Here is a 26,578-nt window from a genome sequence, read left to right as displayed (position 1 = left end):
TTGACTTAATTTTATTATGAGATCATCTGTCTGTCCTTTATATGTATATGGCCACAATCATAGAATAGAGATGGGGAAACCAAAGTATGCCAAAAGCTGGTCACTGATTCTCAGGGACAAACAGGTGTCTGTTCTGGGGTGGCTCAGATCTTGCCTAGGCCCTGTGACAGGAATGCAGACCGGTTCTGTCTTTGTACCTATTCTGCAGTGAATAGATGATTAAGACCATTCAACTGAAGTAGCTGATAATTTGGAGACTTAAGGAAAAGGTTGCCTTGGAAAACTGCAATCTCGTCCATATTAAGTAAATTCAGTTGATAAAATTGTTCATTTAGCACATCAATCGTTAGCTAAAAGGTCGTACATGCCAGTGAGTGACAATCCCTGATGAAATAGATCTGGGGTGTAATTTGAATAGCCCTCAGATTGAGAGCTAATCTTCTGGAAAAATACCAAATCATCATCACCATCAACAACAAACACTGACCGCCTTCTTGCTATGTGCAGGGCCTGATGGAAAACCATGTTTCTCATAATAAGGCTTAAAATGGGACCTATGGGGCACAGTGGCAACTCTGTCACCTGGCCTTGACTACCTGCTAAGATGTTGATTTATCTTTCCCCCGTCTGTTTCCTCAAAGGCAAGAAACTGTTTTCTCCATTTCTTTATCCAAAACGTCCAGCACAGGTCTTGACATGCAGGTTAGGTATTCAGTACATATTTGCTGATTTCAGAGATTTGTTTTATTTAATAAATCAATGCAATTTGAAATCACACAACTTTGAACACATGTATGATGGTGGTATATGGGACACAGACTGCAAGCGGGTTTTTTTTTTTTTGAGGGGTCATGGGGCATGAAATAGAGGGATCTAGGAACAGAGGGATCTAGAAGTCTTTAGTCATGAAAGAAAAAGTGGAAGAGTGTGTTGTACTGGAAAATTAGAATGAGTTTGTGAGGAATGTCATTGGTCAATGGAAACCCTGATAGATGTGCAGATCTGAACGCTGAAGAGGTCACTTTAAAGCGTTCCCAAGGTTTTGCAGACTAAGTCTCAAAACCATGGGTCAAGACAATGATTTTTCCAGATTATCAAACAAGTAATTCTAATTGTTCTTCAATTGGTGAGAAACTCATCATTTTCTTTCCCGGGGGTGGGTGATGGGGCAGGGAAGATTCTGTCCTTGAAACAATGGCGTAACTAAGTTTCAGTCTCCTTCAGGCTCCAGATAAGTCACCAGCTTCCTGACTGTGAGGGCCATTGTAGGATAGAGGCAGAGGGTGACTCAGATGCACTAACTGGATGGAACCAGAGTGTGGAGCAAAACCATGTTCTTGGAAGAATACCACGGGTCAAGAAGAAGAAACCAACTCTGTCGTAAAGCCTAACGGTTGAGAGCAGAGACAGCAAGAAGGGATGAAGATAGGTCAGGAACTGAATAGTTGCAGAATGGAGCAGGAGATAAGGAATGAAGCCGAAATGGCCTCCTCACTGGTTTCCCTGCCTCCACTCTTGCTCTGCTATAGCCCCGTTCTCAACATGGCGGCCAGAGCAATCCTTGCCTATGTCAAGTCAGATCATGTCACTCTTCTCCTCAAAGACTGCCAAATACATTTCCATGACAATTAGAATGCAATCCAAACTCTTTTATAAGACCTAAAAAGCGCTGCATGATCTGGCCTCCCACTGCTTCTTAGGCCTCATTTCCTACCATACTTCCACTCTCACTCCATTCCAGACACACTGGCTTTCTTCCTATTCCTTGAGCATTCCAAGCACAGCCTTACTTCAAGGCCTTTACATGTGCTATTACCCATGTCTGGGTCACTCTTACTCCACATCTTCGTAACGCTAGTTGTTTTTAGTCTCCTCGAAATAAGTGAAAAGGACTCTTCCCCCAAAGAGGTCTTCCTTAACTATCCTGTCTAATATAGATATTCCCATTCGCCTCATCCCTGTCCCTTGCATTAGCTAACGCATCAGCCTATTAATTTCCTTCAGAGGCTTTTCACAATTTGTAATTCTTATTTTGAATAAGATTTTATTTTTAAGTCATCTCTACACCCAACATGGGGCTCGAACTCACAACCCCAAGATCGAGAGTTCCATGCTCTATCGACTGGGCCAGCCGGGTGCTCCATAATTTGTAATTCTTATATTTGTTGATTGACTACCTCTCTCTCTGGAATGTTAGTGGACTAGGGCCAAGGACCTGGTGTGAGTATGAGTTCACTCTAACACTGTACTCGAGCACTGACACATAGCTCGGGCTCAGTGGCTATCGCTGTTGAGTAAAGGAATTTGCCAGGGTGCTTCTGGCTTTACGAGTAAAAACATCCATTTTGGTGGGTGAGGCATTGGCCTTGGATCCAAAATTTGAAGGACCAATCACATTACCTATGTGGAGGTAAATCTTCCGCTTCTTATTCTGAGAAGAACGCCTGGAAGGCCAAATGTGTGGCCAGCAGCCTGGGTCCTAGAGGAGGGGATGTGTTGGATAACTCAGTGATGAGTGACTGGTGACAGAAATGAGGCTTAAAGATGGCTGCTTTTATAGATGGCCGATCTGGTTTACCAGATTGGCTGGTTACTCACGAGCCCAGTGGGAAATGTAGCCAGTGGGTGGCAGACCAGTAACTCCAGTTCTCTGTGGCTGTTCACATGATGACCACGGTGTTGTGGGTAATGGAACTCCCCAGTATCAAGCACCTATCCATCATATCAACTCAGGCAGCCACGAGTCTGCTAGACCAGGAGCGGGTCTACAAAAATTTTCAAAGCTCCTGACCGTTCATTTGCAAGGATTTGTGATATTAAGAGCCAGAAGACTCCTTGTGCATGTATAGGTTTTGTTACTATAGAAATGAGTGTCTGCCCTCTGCCCCCCCCCTTTAAAAGATTTTATTTAAGAGAGAGAGACAGAGAGCAAGCATGAGCAGGGGGGAGGGGCAGAGGAAAAAGCAGACTCTCCACTCGGCAGGAAGCCCAACGAGGGGCTCAATCCCAGGACCCTGAGATCATGACCTGAGCCGAAATCCAGAGTCAGATGCTTAACTGACTGAGCCACCCAGGCGCCCCTGCTCGTTCCCATTTTGTGAGTGAGTGGTGACATTTCCCACTTGAGGCAGGCATGGTGTACCCTTGGCAGAATGCCCATCCTCAGAGTGTCCAGATTCTTGACAGTATAAATGTAGCCAATGCCTCTGGTGGGTCCCTTCCCTAAAATTTGCTCTGTCTTGTCTCCCTCTTGTGATAGGAGGTATGTCCAGGTGGTTAGCTAGGCCTTGAGCCTGATACAGTATTCTAAGTTGAATTGTGTGTGTCCCCCCCCCCATTCATAGGTTGAAGTCCTCTCCCTCAGCACCTCAGAATGTAATCACATTTGGAAATAGGGTCATTACAACTGTAATTAGTTAAGTAAAGATGAGGTCATACTGGAATAGGGTGGCCCCTAACCTGACATGGCTGGTGTCCTTATAAATGGGGAACATGTGGACATAGACACGTGGACAGGGAGAAGGCCAGGCGGTGATAAAGGCGGAACCGGGGAGAATGCAACAGAAGCCTCGGAACACCAAATATGGCCAGTGAACGAGAAACTAGAAGAGAGGCGTGGAACAGACCTTCCCTTCAGAGCCCTTAGAAGGAAAAGCCCCTGCCGACACGTTGACCTCGGCTCGTACTGGGTTATGGCACCTAAGCAATGAACGCACGCAGCCACCCCCGCTCAGTCAGGCTCTCTGGATCAGAAATCTTAAATAAAACAGAGGAAAGCAGGTCACCTCGTGGGGGAGAAACAGTGACCAGGCCATGGCTCCAGTGTCTGACCACGATGAAATTCCTTTGTCCACTCCTGAGATGGTTCAGGGCAGGGCGCAGAGAATCTCCGTCCCCTACCCTTTGAAACACTTTACCACTGCAAGGAGAACCTTGGCCAAGAGAGGACGGAGAAACAAATACAGACTATATCGGATGATTACTCAGTGCTGTCTTCAGAAAATTAAGGGCCTTTGTTGAAAAAAAGTTATTTGGATTGCCTCTCTCGGGGCTCTAAGCCACCTACACACGGACTTTTAAAATGAATGTATTTGTTATTTTGGGGTCTGATAGGAAGAGGGAACTAACTTTCCCCTGAACTTTTCCCCGAAGTTCTTGGGCAGGACTCGAGTTCAGGCTGCAGTTCAGAACTTCTCATTCTATGCCAAATGCTTCACCCAGGTCCTTGATACATTTTCCCGAGAAACAGTCCTCTATCTGCCATCCATTAGAGTCCAACCCAGTGTCCTCATAGCGGGCAACCCATTTATTCAGAAAATAGCTATAAAGGACCCGCTGTGTGCCAACCATGATGCTGGGCACTGGAAACTGGCAGTTGAGGGCCAAGACTCAGGTAATGCCCTGCCCTGAAAAATCAGAGATTATAAAAGTTGAAGCATCCTGGGGAAAACCGGCACTGTTTAATGCTCCGTGAATTCCGTTCTGCTTAAAAATTGTGTAAGCATGGCATCACCAGGCAAAGCAGCTTGGGAACTTCACAAAAGGCAAAATAAAATTACATATTGAGTAACTACTGTAGCAAAAGATTTAGTTTCCTTTTCCCCAGGCTCTGCCAGAGATAGACCCGGAGCACAATGTTTTGCTCTATCAATCTGCTAGAGAGTTAAAAAATGGTAGCTGGCAGACATAGACATCACAAGAAATCTGCAGACCAATATCCCTTATGAATATAGATGCAAAATTCTTATTTTTAAGGCTTTTAAAAATTTTTAAGTAATCTCTACATTCAGTGTGGGCCTTGAACCCACAACCCTGAGCTCTAGAGTCACATGCTGCACTGACTGAGCCAGCCAGGTGGCCCCCCAAATCCCTTTTTTAAAAGTAAGCTGTATGCCCAACGTGGGGCTTGAACTCACGATCCCGAGATCAAGAGTTGCATGCTCTACCGACAGAGCCAGCCAGGCTCCCCTAGATGCAACAATTCTTTTTTTGAAACTATTTTTAAATTTAAATGCAATTAGCCAACATATAGCACATTATTAGTTTCAGATGTAGAGTTCAGTAATTCATCAGTTGCGTATAACACCCAGTTAGATGCAAAAAATTCTTTTTAAAGAAGATTTTATTTATTTATTTGACTGAGAGAGAGTACAAGCAGGGGGGAGGCAGGAGAGGGAGAGGCAGGCTCCCCACTGAGCAGGGAGCCTAATGCGGGGCTCGATCCCCGTTCCCTGGGCTCATGTCCTGAGCCAAAGGCAGACGCTTAACCACTGAGCCACACAGGTGCCCCTAGATGCAAAAATTCTTAACAAAGTATAGCAGACTGAATTCAGCAATATATTTAGAGGATTATATACCTTGACCAAGTGGAATTTATTCCACAAATGAATGCAAAGGTGGTTCAACCTGTAAAAATTGATCAATTAATGTAACACATCACATTTATAGACTGAAGGGGGGAGAAAACCCACACGATCATCTCAATTGATGCAGGAAAAGAATATGACAAAATCCAACACCCTTTCATGATAAAAACACTTGACACACTAGAAATGAAAGGGAACTTCCTCAATCTGATAAAAGCATCTATGAAAAACCCACAGTAAACATCATACTTACTGGTGAAAAACTGAAAGCTTTTCCCTAAGATCAGGCACAAGACCAGAATGCCCATGTTCACCACTGTATTCAACATTATGCTGGAAGGTTCTAGCCGGAGCACTTGGTCAAGAAAAAGATGTAAAAGTCATTCAAACTGGAAAGAAAAGTAATACTATCTTTATTTGTAGATGATACGATCTTACATACAGAACGTCCTTAAGAATCCACAAAAAAAGATATTCAAGTTAATAAATACATTCAGCAAAGCCGCAAGATCCAAGATCAACACAAAAATTAGTGGTATTTCTATGCACTGGGGGTGAATAATCTGAAATAAAGTTAAGAAAACAATTTTATTTACAATAGCATCTAGAGGAGTGAGATACCTAGGAATAAACTTAACCAAGTAGTTGAAAGACTTCTACACTCAAATTACAACGATTGCTGAAAGAAATTAAAAAAGACCTAAGTAAACGGAAAAGATCCCATGTTCGTGGATTTAATAAAAGATAACAAGATTTAATATTAAAATGTCAATATTCCCCCAAAGAGATTTACAGATTCAATGCAAGCCATATCAAAATCCAATGGCTTTTTTTTTTTTTACAGATATGGAAAAGCTGATTGTGCAATTCATGTGGAATTGCAAGGGACCCTGAATAGCCAAAACAATCTTGAAAAAGAACAAAGTTGGACAAATCACATATCTAGATTTCAAAGCTTACTACAAAGCTATGGTAATCAAAACTGTGTTATTGGCATAGGGATAGATACAGATTAATGGAACAGAATTGAGAGTCCAGGAAGAAACACATGCATATACATATGGTCGATTAATTTTCCACAAGGGTGCCAAGAACATTCAATGGGGAAAAACAGTCTCTTTAACAAATGGTGCTGGCCCAACTGGAAGTGTAAATACATATCCATGTACACATGTATACATGTATATACACGTAAACACATAAAAAGAATGAAGTTGGACTCTCTCTTCATACCATATACAAAAATTAAGTCAAAATGGATGAAATTCCTAAAGGTAAGGACTACAACTATAGCAATCAGAAGAAAGCACAGACACATGCTTGGATTTGGCCTTGGATGACCTTTGGGCTTGGATGAGCTTGGATTTAACAGTAGAGTCTTAGAACTGACACCAAAAGAATAAGCAGCAAAAGAAAGAATAGATCAATTGGATTCCATCAAAATTAAAGATGTGTGCATCAAAGGACACCATCAAGACAGTGAAAAGACAGCCTAGAGAATGGGAGAAAGTATTTTCAGTTCACATATCTCATAAGGTCCTAGTATCTAGAATATATAAAAAGTGCTTACAACTCAACAACAAAAACACGAACAATGCAATTTAAAAATGGGTAAAGGACTTGAATAGACATTTCTCCAAAGAAGATATGCAGATGGCCAATGCACATGAAAAGATGCTCAATGTCATTAGTCATTAGGGAAATGCAAATCAAAACCACGATGAGATACCAGTCCACACCCTCTACGATGGTTATAATACTAATTTAAAAAAATGGAAAACAACAAGTGCTGGTGAAGAGGTAGAGAAATTAGAACGCTTATAAACTGCTGGTGGGAATGTCGAATGGCTGTTGTGGAAAACAGTGGCTGTTACTCAGTAAGTTAAACATAGAATTGCTAAATGACCCATCCTAGATATACACCCTAAAGAAGTGAAAGCGTGTTCAAACTAAACAAATAGCATGAATGTCCACAGCAGCACTATTCATAATAGCTAAAAGGTAGAAAAAAACTGAAATGTCCATCAACAGATGAATCAGTAAACGAAATGCAGTATAGCCATACAATGGAATATCATTCAGCCATTAAAAATAATGACGTACTGGGGTGCCTGGCTTGCTTGGTTCATAGAGCATGCGACTCTTGATCTCAGGGTTGGGAGTCTGAGCCCCACGTTGGGTGCAGAGATTACTTAAGAAGATCTTTAAAAAATAATGACGTACTGATGTGTGCTAAAACATGGATGGATTTGGAAACATTATGTGAAGTGAAAGAAACTAGAAACAAAAGGTCACTTGTATGTTTTCATTCACATGAAATGTCTAGGATAGTCAAATCCATACAGACAGAAAGTAGATTAGTGGTTGCGGGGGGGGGGGGGCATGGCTGCTTAACGGATATGGGGTTTCCTTCTGGGATGATGAAAATGTTCTGGAACTAGATAATGTGATGGTCATACACCATCCTGAATGTACTAAATGCCACTGAATTGTACATCTTAAAACTAGGAATATGGTGAATTTTGTGTGATGTGAACTTTCTCAGTACAAATAAAATGGTGCCTGGCACTCCAAGGGCTGTACCATAGCCGTTTGAAAGAGGCTTATGACAACGTTTTCCTAACAGGGAAAGCACTCATGTCATCACGTTAAGTGAGAAAAGCAGGGTATTAAACTTTCTATACAATATGATCTCAGCCACATAGAAACAAACAAAACCTGTGCCCGGAAGAAAAGAAACGCCAAAGGAAATTTACCAAAATGTTGTCTCTGGGTGGTAGGACTCTGGCTGACTTTGTTCTCATCTTTTTACTTTTCTAATACACTCCATTTTTTCTTTTAAAAAGCATGTACAGTATCACTTTTATAATGGAAGAAACACCTTTTTTTTTTAAAGTGCGGACAACAATAAATGTAATTTAAAATAAAAGGAAACAGAATAGAGGCGAGGAGACACAGAGGAGCCAAATCAAGAGAGAACACGCTTCAGGGGAGCAATCATGCAATTTGGACTTGAAAATTGCCAGGGAACAGATGGCAGCGTCCAAGCAGACATCTGCAATGGATAGTTAAATCATATGCAAAGACACAAGTGGCCTTTGAAGCCGGCCCTGGAGAGGCCCAGCAGAGAACGCTGCTTGCCTGACCAAACAGAAGGGCAAAGACTTTGCCCCACCTCATAGCAGCCTGGCCCCCTCTGAGCCCTGCTGGGGGCCCCGGGGGCTACGGCAGGGCTCCCCGCAGATGTGCTTAGCTGTGTAAGGGTACAAAGGAGGTTGTGGGAGAAGAAAGACACTTCTAATCCTGACAGTGGCAAACATGGCAGCTGACATTTACCTGGGGCTTCACAGTTTATAAACATTTCACATACAGAACGTAAATGGCAGTTATATTATGGCTGCATCTTTCACGACGGCCCTGCCAGGAAGCTAATTAGTATTCCTATCTTAAGCACGGAGGAAGGAGACACAGAGCAGTGACGTGGGTTTAGTGCACATTCATACAGTGCTCACTAAATGCCACTGTCCTAAAAGCTTTCTCATGCATTAATTGTCATGTTGATGCAGCTGGTAAGGGGCAGAACCGGGGCTCAAAGATGGGTTTTTGGATTCCACTAAACCACTCTTCCCATATCTAAGTAGAACTTAGCTCTGCCCACAGAATCTCAAGTATGGCCCCAAGTGGTTCGTTTTATCTATCTATCTATCTATCTATCTATCTATCTATCTATCTATCTACCTACCTACCTATCTATCTATCCGTCCGTCCATCCATCCATCTTTATTTTTCTGATTTTAAATTTAACACACGATTGTATAAAAAGTAAAAATATTACTGAAATAAATAACATAGAAAGCAAAAGTTCCCCCCCCCCCAAATCTCACTCCTAAAGATACTCATTCCTAACTGCTTGATGTGTGTTCTTCTAGATTTTTTCTATTCTCTGCTAATGCACGTATTTTTCTCTTATTTAAAAAAGTACAATAATACTGTATCTGCACTTATGAGACTCCCATTTCATGGAGTACGAAGCCTTGGAAATCTCTCCCTGACTGCACAGATCTATCCTATTTGTTTTAATTGTCCATTATAGAGAGGTAACAATTGCGTTAACTAGTCACTTATGGATAGGCGTACAGATCTTCGTACTTTTTCTCAATAACAAACAATACTGCAATAAATATCCTTGTACTTGCATCTTCGTATACATGTATATTTGTCCAGAATAAATTGATAGAAATGGAATTGCTGGGTCACAAGCATAGACCCAGCCATACACAATGAAAATGTTCACAGAGGGGCGCCTGGGAGGCTCAGTTTAGTGTCTGCCTTCTGCCCAGGTCATGATCCTGGTCATGATCCTGGAGTCCTGGGATTGAGCGCTGGGTGGGGCTCCCTGCTCAGTGGGGAGCCTGCTTCTCCCTCTCCCTCTGCTGCTCCCCCTACATGTGCTCTCTCTCTGTGAAAAAAAAATTTTTTTTAATAAAGAAAAACAGAAAATATTCATAGCCACTGACAGACTGTCCTTCAGAAAAAAAGACTACTGGGGCCCTTGGCAGGCTCAGCCGGTGGAGCCGGTGATGCTTGATCTCGGGGGTTGTAAGTTCCAGTCCCCCGTGGAGTGTAGAGATTACTAAAAAGTAAGTTAAAAAAAACACACCATATTAACGGGTGCTCCCACAAACGGTGCATTAAAATGACTTGTTTCCTCACAAGCTCATCTTTGCGGGGTATTCTTAGTCTAAAATGCTATCATTTCAAAACGTAAAAATAGTATCTCATTGTAACTTGTGTTTTAAAAATAGGAAGAGGCCATCTTTTTGTATTTCTGATTTAGTAAGTTGCTTGTTTGTGCCCTTCGGCAACTGGCTTTATATTAGTGTATTGCAGAGTGGAGAAGCCCCGTAGACAATACGGGATTATGGTACATTCTCTTTTAAGGGACAAATAAGCCCTGGAGATTTATGCTCACCATAAAACCCGTTCTTAAACGTTGTATTTGACGTCATATTGGAGGGCTGAGCAGAAATGCAGTTGGCCAACCATAATCGATATTGGGTTTCTTGGTGATTATCACCTTGTAGGGTTATCTTTTGATTTATTAGCCACATGAAAGATGATAAGATAATATCATCACATAAGCCAGGGACAGAAATAAACATTTGCTCATCCACCATGGACAGTTCAGAAATAGCTCCCCGGCAGGTGCATGGTAGGGGCTCCGGCACAGGGAGCGGGCTGTGCGTGCGCACGCATGCGTATGTGTGTGGGCAGGCATATACTTGCTTGCCTTTGAAAGACATTCAGTGCAGGAATGGTGGGAGACAATATTGTAGGGCTAGAGAATATCTAGAAGCTTGTCTCACCTCTCAGAAGCAGGGAAGTGGTCACCTCCAGTCAGCCTCTGTAATTTGGATTTGCTCTGGCTGGCAGTTTTAGAGTGCTGGTCCCAAGGTCACACCCCTAATTTAGAGAGAGGTTGGAATTCCGTTCCGCCTTAAAGCTGTTTTTGGTGTGTCTTGGGCTGTGCTGGGCCTGAAATTAGGTTGATGTTCGGCAGTTCTCAGATGTTTGCCTAGGGGACTGGGGTGTGAGGTTTGTCATGGTGATAGTATCATGATTCCCCAATAGCTGCCTATGAAGCAAAGGGCATACTCAGTTAAAATCTTCATAGATATTGCCAAATTGCCCACCAAATAACTGTACCGATGGACATGTTCTTTTTTTTCTTAAAGACTTCATTTATTTGAGAGAGAGAGAGCAAGAGAGCGAGTGAGCATGAGCAGGGGGAGGGGCAGAGGGGGAAGCAGACTCCCCACTGAGCAGAGAGCCCCATGGCGGGGGTGGGGGGGGGGAAGCTAGATCCTGAGACTCGGGGATCACGACCTGAGCCGAAGAAGGCAGAGGCTTAACCCACTCAGCTACCCAGGCCCCCGCGGATGGACACATTCCTCTGCAATGTTCGACAGGGCTTTGCATACATCATCTCACTTAATTTTCAACCGGTTTTGTACGGTCAGTAGATAGGGCTATTATCCGGCAGAGATTATAGTGTAAATGCTGGCTCCCTGAATTGTGCGTGCATACTGTAGCCCTGAATTCCCATTTTACTGAAGCAAACGTTGAGGCATGGGGAGGTGAAGGTACTTGCTCAAAGGTACACAGCTGATAAACGTCAGAGCTGGGATTCCAACTCAGGCTCTTTGACTACAGAGCCAGGGGTAACGGGATCCATGGCCACCTGAAACCTTTTTTAAAAAAGATTTATTGATTTATTTCAGAGAGAGGGGGGGGTGGGGCAAAGGGAGAGGGAGACAGCAGATTCCCTGCTGAGAGGGGAGCCTGGCATGCGGCTCAATCCCAGGACCCTGAGATCATGACCTGAGCCGAAATTAAGAGTCAGACGCTCGACCAACTGAGCCACCCAGGCGCCCACCATCTGGAAACTCTGGAAGATACGCAGCCCCCTTGGTGAGGAGATGGAGGGAAGGGATCAGGATACACTCAGCGTGGGGCCATTTCTCCCAGTCCTGAGTGCAAACAGAGCCGTGCAGCGTGGGTATTGTCCAACTGGTCATCCTCCGGGCCCCCCTGGTGCCTTCAGTGAGAAGCAGTCTCCAGAGACCGAATAAATCAGGTAATTTGGCTCAGGAAAAGGCATTGGAGAAATAAATTGCTGTTGCACCATGAATATAATAAGGCAGTTAGGTAGATGGAAATAGCTATCTTTTGATTACACGAGTCAAGATTATGTGCAGCAAATTTTTAAGTTCAAGCTGCCTTTTCCTTGGCCTCCTCCCTGCCAACTAGCTACACACTTCTACTGCCTCCCCAAACTGTCCAGCTGGTGTGTGCTCTGGGAACGCTAATCTGACTCTTCCTATTAGCCCAGGCAAATATAATTAGGAAGAAACTCTTCTGCCAGAAAATGTCACATGCCAATGTCAAATAGAGATGATTTGTGTATATCCACTATTTGGACTTTTTTTTTTTTTTTTGCACCAGTATTGACTCATAATAGCATTGTGTAATCTGGAATTGACTATGTGGCTAAAGATGATGAAATTGAATTTTTGTTCTCTAAATTTCATTTGCTTTCTCTTTTCCCTTCCCCAAATTTGGGCAGAGGCACTTTCACTAAAAGGAAAAAGACTGGATTTCTATGGAAGAGCTGACACCTATGTGAGTCTGACCAACACGGTTCCTGAACTCAGTAGATTCACAGCATGCATTGACCTGGTGTTCGTGGATGACAAATTAAGTGATTGGATGGCCTTCTCCTATGTTACTAATAATGCCTTCCTGGGCAGAGAAGACATAGACCTTGGACTTGGAGGAGACCATCAGCAGCTAATACTCTACAACTTGGGCAAGACCTTTTATATCCGTTACCACCTGACTCCCTTTCAATGGCATACAGTCTGCCTGATGTGGGATGGTGTGAAGGGCAGATTAGAGCTGTTCCTGAATTCGGAAAGGATACTGATCATGATGGATCAACCACAAAACCTGACACCGAATGGGACTCTGATGCTAGGACGTTTTCTCACGAACTGGAACAGCCAGGTAGAAAGCGCACTGCCTGGCTTTACTGGCAGCTTGTATTACTTTCAACTCTGGGACCACATCCTGGAAAATGAGGTGTGTGGGTGGAAACGTTGTTAGTTGGGAAGAAGATGTTTGGCTCATCAGCAAGATTGTCCCAACTGTTGACACGAGACTGCGCTGCTGTGAGTAACTTCTGAACCGTCCTCCTTGGCCAGGGTTGTGCTGATGTGGTCTCGCATCTCTGGAGAACCCGCTCTGGGCTAAGGCTCTGTCTTCCTCAGAGGGGCCCGAGGTTGCCAGTTTTGTCATCTGCTTTTTATTTTTTTTTATTTTTTATTTTTTTAAAGATTTTATTTATTTGACAGAGATAGAAACAGCCAGCGAGAGAGGGAACACAAGCAGGGGGAGTGGGAGAAGAAGAAGCAGGCTCATAGTGGAGGAGCCTGATGTGGGGCTCGATCCCAGATCGCCGGGATCACGCCCTGAGCCAAAGGCAGACGCTTAACCGCCGTGCCACCCAGGCGCCCCGTGTCATCTGCTTTTTAACGTAGAACAAATACTATTTCCTTCTTCTTTTCTTTCTTTTTTTTGTCTTTTATTTTGATATCATTTAAAACTTGGCGGAGAATTGCAACAGGACCAGGAACTTCTACATGTGTTTTACCCAGATTCACTGACTTACATTTTCCCTGGGTTTTAGTATTCTTCCTCTCTCTTTCTCTTTCCTCCTCCCTACATGTGCGCGCGCGCGCACACACACACACACACACACACACACACACACACACACACAATCTGTTTCTTAATTATTTGAGAGTAAGTTGTGGACGTAATGCCTCATTACCCCTAAATATCTCAGTGTGTCTTTCCTTAGAATAAGGATATTCTCTTACTGCTGTGCATGGATACAGTACAAGTATCTAATTCATAGTCAATATTCAAATTTAGCCAATTGTCCTATTAATTTCTTTTATAGCTATTTTTTCAAGATTTCTCCACTGGTTACTATTTTTCCCTCTGTAATTTATAACTAATTTCTGGGGAGGGGTGCCTGGGTGGCTCAGGCTGTTAAGGGTCTGACTCTTAGTTTTAGTTTTTTTTTTTTTTAAAGATTTTACTTTATTTATTTATTTGACACAGAGACAGACAGCCAGCGAGAGAGGGAACACGAGCAGGGGGAGTGGGAGAGGAAGAAGCAGGCTTCCAGTGGAGCAGGGAGCCCGATGCGGGGCTCGATCCCAGGACTCTGGGATCACGCCCTGAGCCAAAGGCAGATGCTTAACGACTGGGCCACCCAGGCGCCCCTGACTCTTAGTTTTGGCTCAGGTCATGAGCTCATGGGTTGTGGGATTGGGCTCTGGGCTCAGTGGGGAGTCTGCTTGAGATTCTCTCCCTCTGCCCCCCCAACAAATAAATAAATAAATAAATCTTTTTAAAAAACCTAATTTCTGGGGAGATATTTGGAGGCTATGTAAATATCCTGTTGTTATCCAACTTTTTTTTTTAAAGATTTTATTTATTTATTTGTCAGAGAGAGAGAGGGCACAAGCAGGGGGAGTGGCAGGCAGAGGGAGAAACAGGCTCTCCGCTGAGCAGGGAGCCCGATGCAGGGCTCGATCCCGGGGACCTGGGATCATGATCTGAGCGAAAGGCAGATACTTAACCAACTGAGCCACCCAGGCGTCCGTGTTATCAAACTTTCACCCAGTAGGTTTACCTCTATCGATGATACTTACCTCAATGGCTTATACAATAGTCACAGAATGTTGATTTTTAAAACGCCATTGTTTTTCAACATTTATTAGTTAGTATTCTATTGCAAAGAAGAGTGTTTTCTTCTTCCACATTTATTTAGATATTCCTTCAGTTGTTTCTGAGTTTATACCAGCGTGAACTCATGGATTCTTACCTTAGTCAATGGGTTACAATCTGTTGCTATCATTTATTTTGATGTTCAAATTGGCCCAGTTTGGGCCAGTGGGAGTCCTTCCATCTGGCTCTTGTGTCCTTTTGACACGTTCCCATCATTTTTTGAGTACTTCCTTACTTTTAGCACAAGATGTTATAGGCTCATCTGGTACTTTCTCTGCTCAGCGCAAGAATCAGCCATTTTACCAGAGTCCTGGTTCCTGTTAGCAAGGGATGGGATTTATAAACCAACTCATTTTTTTTTTTTTTTGGGTGAGCAGCGATGACGTTAGGAACTGTTTGGGTTGGAGTTCTTGTAAGAAAACTGACTCTTTGGAATGACACATGTATTTTTCTCCTTCTTCCCAATTTCGATGAGACAATATAGGATTGGTTTTCTCTGTACAACCCTGTTCTCCCCTCAAATCCAATCTTTTCCACCCTCAGCAGCAGCGGTCCTGAGCGTGGGTAAAATCAGTGATAACAGCATCAAGATGGGATTTTTTTCTCATTTCCTGAAATGTTTACTCATTCTAGGTTTTGTTTACGATTTTTAGGGATTTGGGGGGTATCTAGGGAATGGGGGCTAGATCCACGCCTAATAGGTTCTCACAGACTATGGAGATATATTTTCACCAGCAGTCCCGGTGCTGTTTGACTTAATGGCAGAGACACATTCCAGGGGGTTTCTGTGTTTCTTTGAGATCAGACTAACGCAAAGGCATTTGGTTTTTCTCTTTTCCGAAGCCTTGAAAATAAGAGACAATAGTCCTAGCTGGCTCTGATTACAAAACGGAGCCAGGGACTAGTAGGTTAAGCCCGAACAGCTCACCCAAAGCAGTTGAAAGTAACTTTATCTTTGATCTGAAGAACCGGAAGTATGGCTCTATTAAATCCGTATGCTTAGCAGCGGGCTTTGAAAACCGAATCTGGCCAGTGAATTGCCATGGCCTTTCCTACCACTTTGCTGGCAAATCGCTAAATCTAACCGATGTTGTTAAAAGTGCAAGACAACACTCATTTACTTTGCTCTTTTGTACCCTCTCTAATGTACAGTCTATCCTCTCGGTCTGATTCAGTTCCGATAGGCATAATACACAAATAATCCAAAATAACAAAAAGGAAAAGAAAGCACTACCTAAAATGACAACCAGCAAAAGGAGTAGAACATATTATTTTTCCTATTCGGGTCTCTTCGGATGCTCGTTCTAAACCTTAGACCAGGGGTTTCTAACCTCAGGTCCAGAGTGGCCTTGACGGGTGGACAGAGCCCTCGAAATTGCATGCCACGTACTAAAAATGCGAGATGGATTCTCTTCTCTGAGGACAGAGTCTATAATTCCCATCATATTCAAAAATAATATGATAATTGCTACTTTCTACGAAGTTCTTGCTGCGTGCCAGGCATTTCATAGATGAGGACAAAGAGGCTCAAAGAGGTTAAGTAAAATTGCTTCATGTCATCTATTAAATCAGCAGCAGAGCTGGGATTTGAGCAAAGATTTGTCCAGTTGCAAAGCTCATGTTCTTTTCACCCCCGCACCATGCAGGACTACCTCTAGGGAGTCTGTGGCCCCAAAAAGATTCTGACCACTGTTTTAAAAGCTTCCTTTGAAGGGATTTGCTGGCGCTAATAACCCACCTGGGGAAATCAGGGAACCAGCTGCAGGCACTGCCTGCTCACCGCTGAAGGAGCTGTAACACCATAGAATTTCTTCTACCTCCATCCTGGCTGTGTGACATCTGGGGGAAAGGGGCAATTACAGGAATAAATAGGAGTGATTACAACATGCCTAGCTTCAGCTTTTGCCTAATAAATTGGTATTTATGGTCCATAGAAGGATTATGACCTTTAAGAAATAAATTTTAATGAGCACATTGCTAGGTTACAAATCTCAATAAATCTATTTACACATAAATTATATATGTATATATTTATATATTCATGAGAACAAGGCTTTTGGGGAACATTTGCTGAAAACCATGAACCCTACCTGGATTTAATAAACAAGTATTCACTATAGTTGGAGATGTCTCAGGAATATTTAAACATAGTGATAAATGATAACAACAGCAAAGTTGCCAGTCATTAGTAATTTAGTTTCAGAGCTGTTTTTAAGCATTTTTTGTTTATTTTTACAAATTACAAACGCAGGGGCCGCCTGGCTGGCTCAGTTGGTGGAGGGCGAGACTCTGGATCTTAGGGTTGTGAGTTCAATCCTCGCGTTGGGCGTGAAGCCTACTTAAAAGAAAAAAATATATATATATATTTTTTAAATATTTTATTTATTTATTTGAAAGAGAGAGGGAGAGAGAGAGCACTCATGGGTGGGGGAGGGGCAGAGGGAGGAAGAGAAGGACAAGCAGAACCCCCCCCCACCACTGAGCAGGGAACCCGATGAGGGGGCTCGATCCCAGGACCCTGGGATCATGACCTGAGCTGAAGGCAGACACTTAACCCTCTGAGCCACCCAGGCACTCCCAAAAAACAAAATCTTCAAAAAAATTTACAAGTGCGATACATTATGGTTATTATATGGAATATATTAGAAAATAAACTCAGACAATACAAAGTACATGAAGGATGAAGTAAAACCTATCCTACATCCTCTCCACGGAGGTGTCCATTCTTTTAGATTTTTTTAATGGCTTTATAAGTGTTAATGTGTGTGTATAGTCTCAAAAAAACCAAAAATAGTGTATACATCCATACATAATGTTTTACAGTTCGATGTAGTTTAACTTAATATTATCACGGGCACATCAATACATTTAGATCAACCTCATCCATTTTTAGGGCTGCGTATATCCACTGTGTAGATGTACTATGATTTCTTTAACTCCCCACTGATAGGCATTTAAGTTGCTTCCAATTTTTTACAGTTATAAATAACGCTGTAATAAATTTCCTTGCACGTACCTCTTGGTGTATGTGGGTTTGCAGTTTCATAGGACATGTTAGTAAAAGTAGAATTTCAAGGGAAGAGAATATAAGCTTTTACAATTTAAATTGATTTACCATTTTTACTATTTTATTACTTTACCTGTTCGTTAAAATGGATTTATTTTTTAAAGTAAAAGTAATAGATATGCTGGTAAAAACTCAAACAATGCATAAAGATAGAAATTAAAAGTAAAAGCCTCCTTTCTCATCAATCTCTTACCCTAAGCTTCTCTCCCTAAAAGTGACGATTGTTCACAATTTCTTACGTATCGTGGCAGGAACAATTTAAAACTTGGGTTTACATGCATTTAGCCTTTGTTTTTCTTTTTCAAAGTTGAGATCATCATTATGCACATAGTCTTTATATCTTTTTTATCCATTTAATAATATATTTGGAAAGTATTCCCATATCAGAAAATACAGAATATAGAGCTGTCTGATTATTTGGGGGGGGTGATGCTGATTAGTATGACAGAGTGGGGATCTCCTATAATTGATTCAGTGAGCTCCCTTTGAAGGACTTTTAAGTTGTTTCCAGGTTTTAGCTGTGACAGTGTTTTGAAAAGGAATGGACGGTGACAGGAATTTCTTGAAGTGACCATTAGGGACAGATCACAGGCTAAAATTCCTCTCTAGGTATGTTGAGCATAATTGCCTAATCTTAGCTCAGACACATGACCCAACAAAGGATTTGTTCGGACTTGTGGATGTATGAAGAGGAAGGGTCTTCCTATAGATACGCAGACGTAATGACTCCTGGATGTGCGTTTGAGAAATCCCCCTTGGAAAGAATGAAATAACATGAACTGAGTCCATCCTGGGAAATCGGCACTGTATCAAAACCCGGGGTCCCTGTATCTGTGGAGCTATTGATTTGCTAAGATGTATTAATTGGTCTCATGCTCCAGCTGCTTTGAATTACTTTATAAGCTAGCCATTCTTCGAATATACAGAGATTGAGTATATAGTTTACGCACTTTCTAAGGCCTTTGTTTGGCCCACCATGAAGCCCTCTAAGCAATTATCAGCTCTGATAGGAAAGGTTCCATAGTGAAGGGCTCTACTAGCTAAAAGGCAATTTGGTTTGGCCCTTGTATATCAATTCTCTGTGCTATCCTAGTTTTTTATCGCGAAAGATAAGCAGGAACTGTTTGTAGTTTGCTCGAACCTCCTTATTTGTATTCCTCTGCGCAGGGTGACATTCTCCTATAGATTCAGAGATGGAAGCTCTAGCCTGTCTCTCTCCCTATCTCAGAATTCATTTTTCATGTCCTTGCCTGGAAACTGAATACAGACGCCATTTTGAAAAATATGTCTATTTTCTCATCATCTTAAAGATACACATTTCATATTTTTTCTACCCCACGGGCAGATCTGTCTGTGATGGTTTCTGGTCACTGTTATCTCTCACAAATCTAATAAACACACTCTGAATTATATTTCCAAAGGTCGTGATTGAAAGAAAAAACCAGATGCGATATGTAGGCTAGAAAAACACAAAGATTTAATATGAGGTGATATACCCGAATCACAGGCAGAATTGGGTACCCTAGCAAATGTTCTACTTAATATTCTGTTGGCAGGTACATCTGTAACAAAATGCCTCATAAATATTCAGCTACTCTATACCTCTGTTCTCCAGCTCCCAATGATTACAATAATACAATTTTGTCTAGAGCGAAGGAGCAAATGGCAATTAAGCCCACAGGCCCCTGTGAATTAGCATGGATTATCCCCACTTTAAAATACAGAGATAGCAAAGCTCATGCAAATCATTTGTGCAAATGATCACTTGTTCACAAATGGGAACAGAATGAATATGGCAAAATAGGTTCGCAAGCCCTTCAAAGATGGAGGCCGGACTCCATGGTTGCTGTGGTCCCTCCAATAGGGATGGACATTCGGTTATCACTCAGCTACCTGCTTCTGCGAAGCAGATGATGTGGGCTTTTGCGTTTGCCTTCTTTTGAGAGAACTGGAGATTCACATGTGGCTGGAGATCCCTCGTACAATTCGCCTGGTTTCTCCGGAGACTAACATTTCACAAAACTGTAGTGTAATGACCAGAATAGTGACATTGATACAATTCACCGATCTTATTCAGATTTCCCTAGTTCTACTTGGACTCAGCTGTGTGTGTGTGTGTGTGCGCCTGCGCCCGCGTGCGTATTAAGTTCTAGATAATTCTATCACTTGTGTCAATTTGTGCACCTACCACCACATTCAAGGTAGTGAACACTTTCAGTACCTCAGGGATCCCTCCCATTGCCCTTCATACACACACCCGCCTCCCTCCTGCCCTTTCTCTCCACCTCCCTCTGCTCCCCACATCCCTAACCCTTGACAACCACTAATCCGTCTGCCATTTCTATGAGTTTGTCATTTCAAAATGTTAGTAAATGGAATCAGACAGTATGTAACCTTTGGGCATTGACTTTTTTTTACTCAGCATCATTCCTTTGAGATCCGTCCAGGTTGTATGCATCCGTAGTTTGTCCTTTTCCATTGCTGAGTCGGGTTCCATGGGACAGATGTACCCCGGTTTGTTTAGACATTCACCTGATAAAGGACCTTTGGACTGATTCCAATTTTTGGCTATAGCCACTCCCTCCCCCTAAAAAAAACCCCACACCCTGTTATGAATCTCTGTGTACAGGTTTTTACGTAAACACAAATTTTCATTTCTCTGGGATAAATGCCCAGGAGTGCAATCATTGAGCTCTATGGTAGCTGCCCATTTAGTTTTATATGAAAGTGTCAGGCTGTTTTCCAAAGTGGCTGTACCTTCTTATATTTCCCCCAGCAATGGGTGAGTGATCCAGTTTCTCTCCATCCTTGCCTGCATTTGGTGTTGCCACTACTTTTTATTTTAGCCGTTCTGGTAAGTGTGTGGTGCAGTTTCATTATGGTTTTCATTTGCATTTCCCTGGTACCCAATGACATTGAACATCCTTTTCTATGATTATTTGCCATTTGTACGTCCTCTTCCATGAACTGCCCATTCATGTCTTTAGCCTATTTTTTAAAAAAAGATTTTATTTATTTATTTGACACAGAGGGAGAGAGAGAGAGAGAGAGCCAGCACACAAACAGGGGGAGTGGCAGAGGAAGAAGCAGGCTTCCCGCTGAGCAGGGAGCCTGATGTGGGGCTCGATCCCAGGACCCTGGGATCATGACCTGAGCTGAAGGCAGATGCTTCACCAACTGAGCCACCCAGGTGCCACTGCCTATTTTTTAATTTGCATTTGTTTTACTGTTGAGTCTTGAGAGGTTTTTATATATTCTAGTCCTTAGTTGGATATATGTTTTGCAAATATTTTCTCCTAGTCTGTAGATTGTTTTTAAAAATCCTTTTCACATGGGCTTTCATGGAACAAAAGCTTTTAGTTTTGGTGAAGTCCAATTTATCAGTTTTTCTTTTGGTGTCAAGTCGAAGAACTCTTTGCTTCGTGCTAATTTTGTACCCTCCCACCTTGCTGAACTCACTTCTAAGTTTCAGGAGGTGGTTGTTGTTGGTTTTTTTTTAGATTACTTGGGATTTTCTACATGGGCAATCATGTAATCTGCAATGCTTAAAATTTTTTTTTTAATTAAGTACACTCTACCCCCAATATGGGGCTCAAACTCACAATCCTGAGATTAAGAGATGCATGCGCTGGGGCGCCTGGGTGGCACAGCGGTTAAGCGTCTGCCTTCGGCTCAGGGCGTGATCCCGGCGTTCTGGGATCGAGCCCCACATCAGGCTCCTCCGCTATGAGCCTGCTTCTTCCTCTCCCACTCCCCCTGCTTGTGTTCCCTCTCTCGCTGGCTGTCTCTATCTCTGTAGAATAAATAAATAAATAAATAAATCTTTAAAAAAAAAAAAAAGAGATGCATGCGCTATTGACTGAGCCAGCCCAGTGCCACTGCAATGCCTTTTATTTCTTTTTCTTTCCTTACTGGAATGCCTCTGACTTCCAGGACTATGTTAACTAACAGTGGTGAGAGTGGACGTTCTTGCCTTGCTTCCAGTCTTGGAGGGAAGACATTCAGTCTTTCATCATTATGGTTGATTTTATGTTTTTTAAAAAGATTTATTTATTTATTTATTTATTTATTTATTTATTTATTTGGGAGAGAGAGAGAGCATGTGCATGAGTGGAAGGAGGGTCAGAAGGAGAGAGGGAATCTCAAGCAGACTCCCCGCTGAGTCCAGAGGCTGAGGCAGGGCTTGATCTCAAGACCCCAAGTTCGCGACCTGAGCTGAAATCAAGAGTCAGATGCTTAACCAGCTGAGCCACCCAGGCGTCCCCGGTTGATTTTAAATGTAGGTTTCTTGGTGAGAGTTCTTTATCAGGTTGACATAAATACCCTCTGTTCCTAACTTGCAAGGGATTTTATCATGAATGTACATGGGATTTTGTCAAATGCTTTCTCTGTATCAATTGAATGTGTTTCCTAACCCATCGTAATTAATCGCCAGACGTGGGGTTTGAAAGAATCTTTAATTCCTACAAATCTTGGTTAAAAAGCTACTGACACTTGATTGGATTGACTTTATTTGGGATAGGAATGACTCTTCAAGGCAGATATGTTTTCAGGGCATGGTTGTAATTTGGGATCCCCGTTGGGTTTCGATGCCCAGGCTTGCAAGGGCCACTTCATGTTTTGGTTTAGCACCATGATACTCTCCTCTAGGCTTTATGTCTCATTATTTTGGGTGATTGTTTATTCTTGAGCTGTTCAGCACTTGCAGAACTTGGCTTTTATTATCTAAGTTCGTTTTTCCTTGGGTTTTTTTTATGTAGAGTGTCTCCTTTCTCCTAGGTTTGTGGTGGTTCTGTGTAAATTGAGGGCATGCACTTATGGGTACCAGATAATGAAAACAGGGGCACACCCTGTCTTACTTCGCTACATGTTTCATCTGTGGAAATCTCATCCTGTCAGCACTGTACCTCTCTGGGCCTAGTCTCTAAATGAAGGGATTGAATACAATCCCTAAGACTTAGTTCTATGACTGTGTGATTTTAATCAAGGAAGACTTGAGTCTTTGTTAATAAAAGCACTAGAGGAAAAACTTGGTACAGTAATCCATCTGGAGAAACCCTCTCTCTCATCTGAAAGATTTGATGAGGGGTCTGCTGAAATAGAGAAATCCAGGCTTCAGGTTCAAGTGCGGCAGCGTAAGTTGCATTATTTTCTAAGAGATACCTAGTACTTAAAATGCTACCTGCTTGGCAATTTTGTTCAACTCATTTGTTTTTCCTTTTCTAAGTTTTTTTAAAGAGTTTATTTTATTTTTTTAATATTTTATTTATGTATTTATTTATTTTAGAGAGACAGAGTGGGAAGAGGGACCAAGGGGGAAGGAGAGGGAGAGGGAGAGAATCTCAAGGAGACACCTTGCTGAGTGCAGAGCCCAATGAGAGGCTGAATCTCAGGACCCTGAGATCATGCCCTGAGCTGAAACCAAGAGTCGGATGCTTAACCGACTGAGCCACCCAGGCACCCCTTAAGATTTTATTTTTAAGTCATCTCTATATCCAATGTGAGGCTCAAACTCCCAACCCCGAGATGAAGAGTCCCACGCTCCAGCGACTGAGCCAGCCAGGCCCCCCTCCTTTCCTTTTTTTTCTTTTTAAAGATTTTATTTATTTGACAGAGAGAGACACAGTGAGAGGGGGAACACAAGCAGGGGGAGTGGGAGAGGAAGAAGCAGGCTTCCCACTGAGCAGGGAGCCCGATGTGGGGCTCGATCCCACAACCCTGGGATCGTGACCTGACCCAAAGGCAGACACTTAACCACTGAGCCACACAGGCGCCCCCCCCCTTCCTAAGTTTTATGCTTCTTTTGGAGATGCTTACTGGAAGTGTTAGTAACTATTAACATCTACAGCTTAACCATCTTTAGATACAAATATCATCCCTAACTTCCATCCTCTGTGTTCTGAAAGAGTTTTCTGTTACTCGTTAGGACTCCTGTAGCAGTGCTCTTTGAATACTGCATCAAAGAAGAGAACTTGGACTTTTGTGGTATTCAGTATTTTATTGCTTTCCTAAAAAGTGAGGGCAGCTCCATCATGAATCATTCGTAAAAGAGCGGGAATTAGCACATTCTTGGAGAGTGATTCAGGCTCTGGGATGCCCCGCTCCTCAGGAGTGGCATAAGTGACCCTTTAACAGGTTTGCTAAGCCAGTTGGCTGTGGTAAAGCCTTCTGCAAAAATGGAAACCAAAATCCTGACAATTCTCCATCTACTTGTAGTTGTGGACGCATTTGAAGGCAGAGAGCTTGAAATACATGTTGTGCTGCAGAAATATAGCAGTTTCTTGGTAAGGCCTAATAGAATACAGATCTCTGATTATTGGAATGATGGTGTAAAATTAAGTGGGAGAGTACTTCTGTAACTCTGACTATCCCCCTCACACACGCGTGTTGTGACTTTATACATGTGTGACTTTTGTCAACTGTATCTGTACAGTCAGTGGCAGGCTTCTGAGTGTCATTCAGCCTACTTGCTAATGACCACAAAATCCTAAAGAACATCCTACATACATCTCAGAATTTCTATCTATGCAAATTAAAAGTCATTTTAATGCTCAAGACAGTGGAACAAGTTAGTAGACTGTCTACCACCATAATTATTTCTACATCATAAGTAATACGCTTCCCAGGTGGATAAATGCAAAATGCTAATTTCCCAATGGTAAATATGCATGATTTCATTCTGGGTGATCTGAACTGGAGAAAAATTATGACTCAGCCTTGAAGTTTACTATGCACCATTTTCGCTTGGATGTTCCATCACCCCAAATTCCACTTATCCAAGTCAGAAGTGCATATTTTTCTTCTGAGAGAGGCCACCTTCCCAATTTTCCTATTTCCTGTGAGTATCACTGCTATTCTCCAAGTCGCCCAAAAGCAAACTTTGAGTCTTCCGAGATTTCTCTGTCTTTCTTCAACTTGTCAGCTTCTCTGTTACTGTAACCTGTCCATTCTTCCTTTAGGAATCTGCCGCATTGCTCTTATTTCATTCTAAGCCCTCATCATCCACTTATTCAGTCAACCTGCAAATATTTCTCAAACCTCTACCCTGTGTCAGGCCCTGTGCATATGGCGTAGTGAGGAAGACAGACAGTAATAAGCACACACCAGTATAAGCCTGCTGCTGTGACAACTACTCTGAAGAGGAGGTATGGGATGTCCTAAGAGCCTAGAATAGATTGGTTTGACCTAGTCATGGAGGCTAAGGACGGTAGCAGGCTTCCTTGAGGAAGGGATGCTTGAGCGGAGCTCTGAAGGATGAGGAGAAGTTAATCAGGTGAAGAAGGATGGGAAGAACATTCCAAGTACAGTAACAGTGTAGGTGGCAGTCTTGTGGTGGGAAAGAGAATGCCAAATATTGGAGGATTGAAACGAGGCTGGTGGGTTGAAGCCAAAGAAACAAGGGAGAAACCTCACACAAAGTGCGGCTGGACAGGTGGGTAGGGACCGAACTGTGCATAGCTTTATAAGCTTTATTAAGAAACACAATGTTTTTTTTTTAAATCCTAGGAGTCATGGAAGACCACTAAAGGGAGCTAAGTGTGTGTGTGTGTGTGTGTGTGTGTGTGTGTGTGTGTGAGAGAGAGAGAGAGAGAGAGAGAGAGAGAGAGAGAGAAAATCACATTTGCATTTCAAAAAAGATCATCCTGATTGAATTATGGAACAGATTGGAGGGGGGCCAAGGGCAGAGGCAGGGGGTTCAGTTGGGAGGCTACTGCAGAGTCCTGGTGAAGAGACTGATGGTGGTTTGGTGAGGGTGATAAGTGATCAAGATAGAAACAGATGGAGTCAAGAGCTATTTAGGAGATAAGAGTCATAGGACAAAATTATGGGTTGGCTATGGCAGGTGAGAGAGAGAAGGAAGGAGACTGAGGGAGAGGGTTTTGGCTTGCATAGTTGAATGTAGGATGATGCCATTCACTGAGAGAGTACTGAAAGGGGACCCAGTTTGGAAAGAAGACAATGAGTTCAAATTGGGGCATGTTGAGTTTGAGGGGTTAATGAGATACCCAGGAGATGTCAAGTAAGCAAGGAACTCAGAATAGAGATCTGGTCTAGAGATATAACTTTGACTTTCATCTGTGTACAGGTGTAAACTCGAATATGGAGGTGTGTGGAGAAACCACAGGGTAAGAAGAGAAGAGGTGCTGGGACCAAGCCTCGAGGAACTCTAATATTTAATGACTGAGTTAGACAGGATGGGTCTGCAAAGGAGATAGAAAAGGAGTGGCTGGAGGATTAGGAGAAAGCCCAAGAGTGTGTTATGTCATGGAAATCAATGAAAAGAGTATTTTAAGAAGAACGGAGTGGTCAACATTGTCAAAAAATGTTGAGAGGTCAAGTAAGATGAAGACTGAAAAACTATCCATAGCATGTGTCCTCATGGAGGCCATTGGTGGCCTTTGCGGGTGCTGTGCTGCTGAATGATGACAAAACCCAGACTAGTGTGGGCTAAAGAATGGGGCTGAGGAGGGTGGAGACAGTCAGTGTAGATAAAACTTCCTTTAAAGTCATGTGATAGGAAGGAGGGAGATAGGGCAGTGCCTGCAGAGATGTGGGGCTTTAATTTTTTTATTGTAAGAGACTTGAAGATGTTTTAAATCAGGAAGGAGAGGCTCCTTAGGGAAAGGAGGGATAACTGCTGATGAGGGGTAACTGAGGTGGTAGCACAGCTGAGTTTCTGATCACTTCAATTACGTTTTCCTGTGAAGTAAGGGGCACAGTTACTTAATAAACATGTGGGGGCAGAGTTTGATAATGAGGAAGGTTTTATTTATTTTTTAAAGAT

At 42.6% G+C, this 26,578-nt stretch overlaps 1 protein-coding gene across 1 annotated transcript in view; it reads left to right on the top strand.

Moving 5' to 3' along the window:
* The first annotated feature begins 10,541 nt into the window (after window positions 1-10,541).
* Window positions 10,542-26,578, top strand: part of ADGRG4 (adhesion G protein-coupled receptor G4) — a 122,825-nt gene continuing 106,788 nt past the window's right edge. Inside the window, 3 exon segments of the mRNA XM_087859705.1 lie at window positions 10,542-10,578; window positions 12,493-13,006; window positions 13,008-13,096. Coding sequence (XP_087715831.1) covers window positions 10,542-10,578; window positions 12,493-13,006; window positions 13,008-13,096 — 640 coding nt within the window.

This window comes from Ursus americanus, chromosome X (genome assembly GCF_024610735.1).
Source record: "Ursus americanus isolate L20-20 chromosome X, mUrsAme1.1.p, whole genome shotgun sequence".
In the NCBI taxonomy this organism is placed as follows: domain Eukaryota; kingdom Metazoa; phylum Chordata; class Mammalia; order Carnivora; family Ursidae; genus Ursus; species Ursus americanus.
The sequence above is the reverse complement of the archived record's forward strand: the minus strand, read 5'-3'. Positions and strand labels throughout refer to the sequence as shown.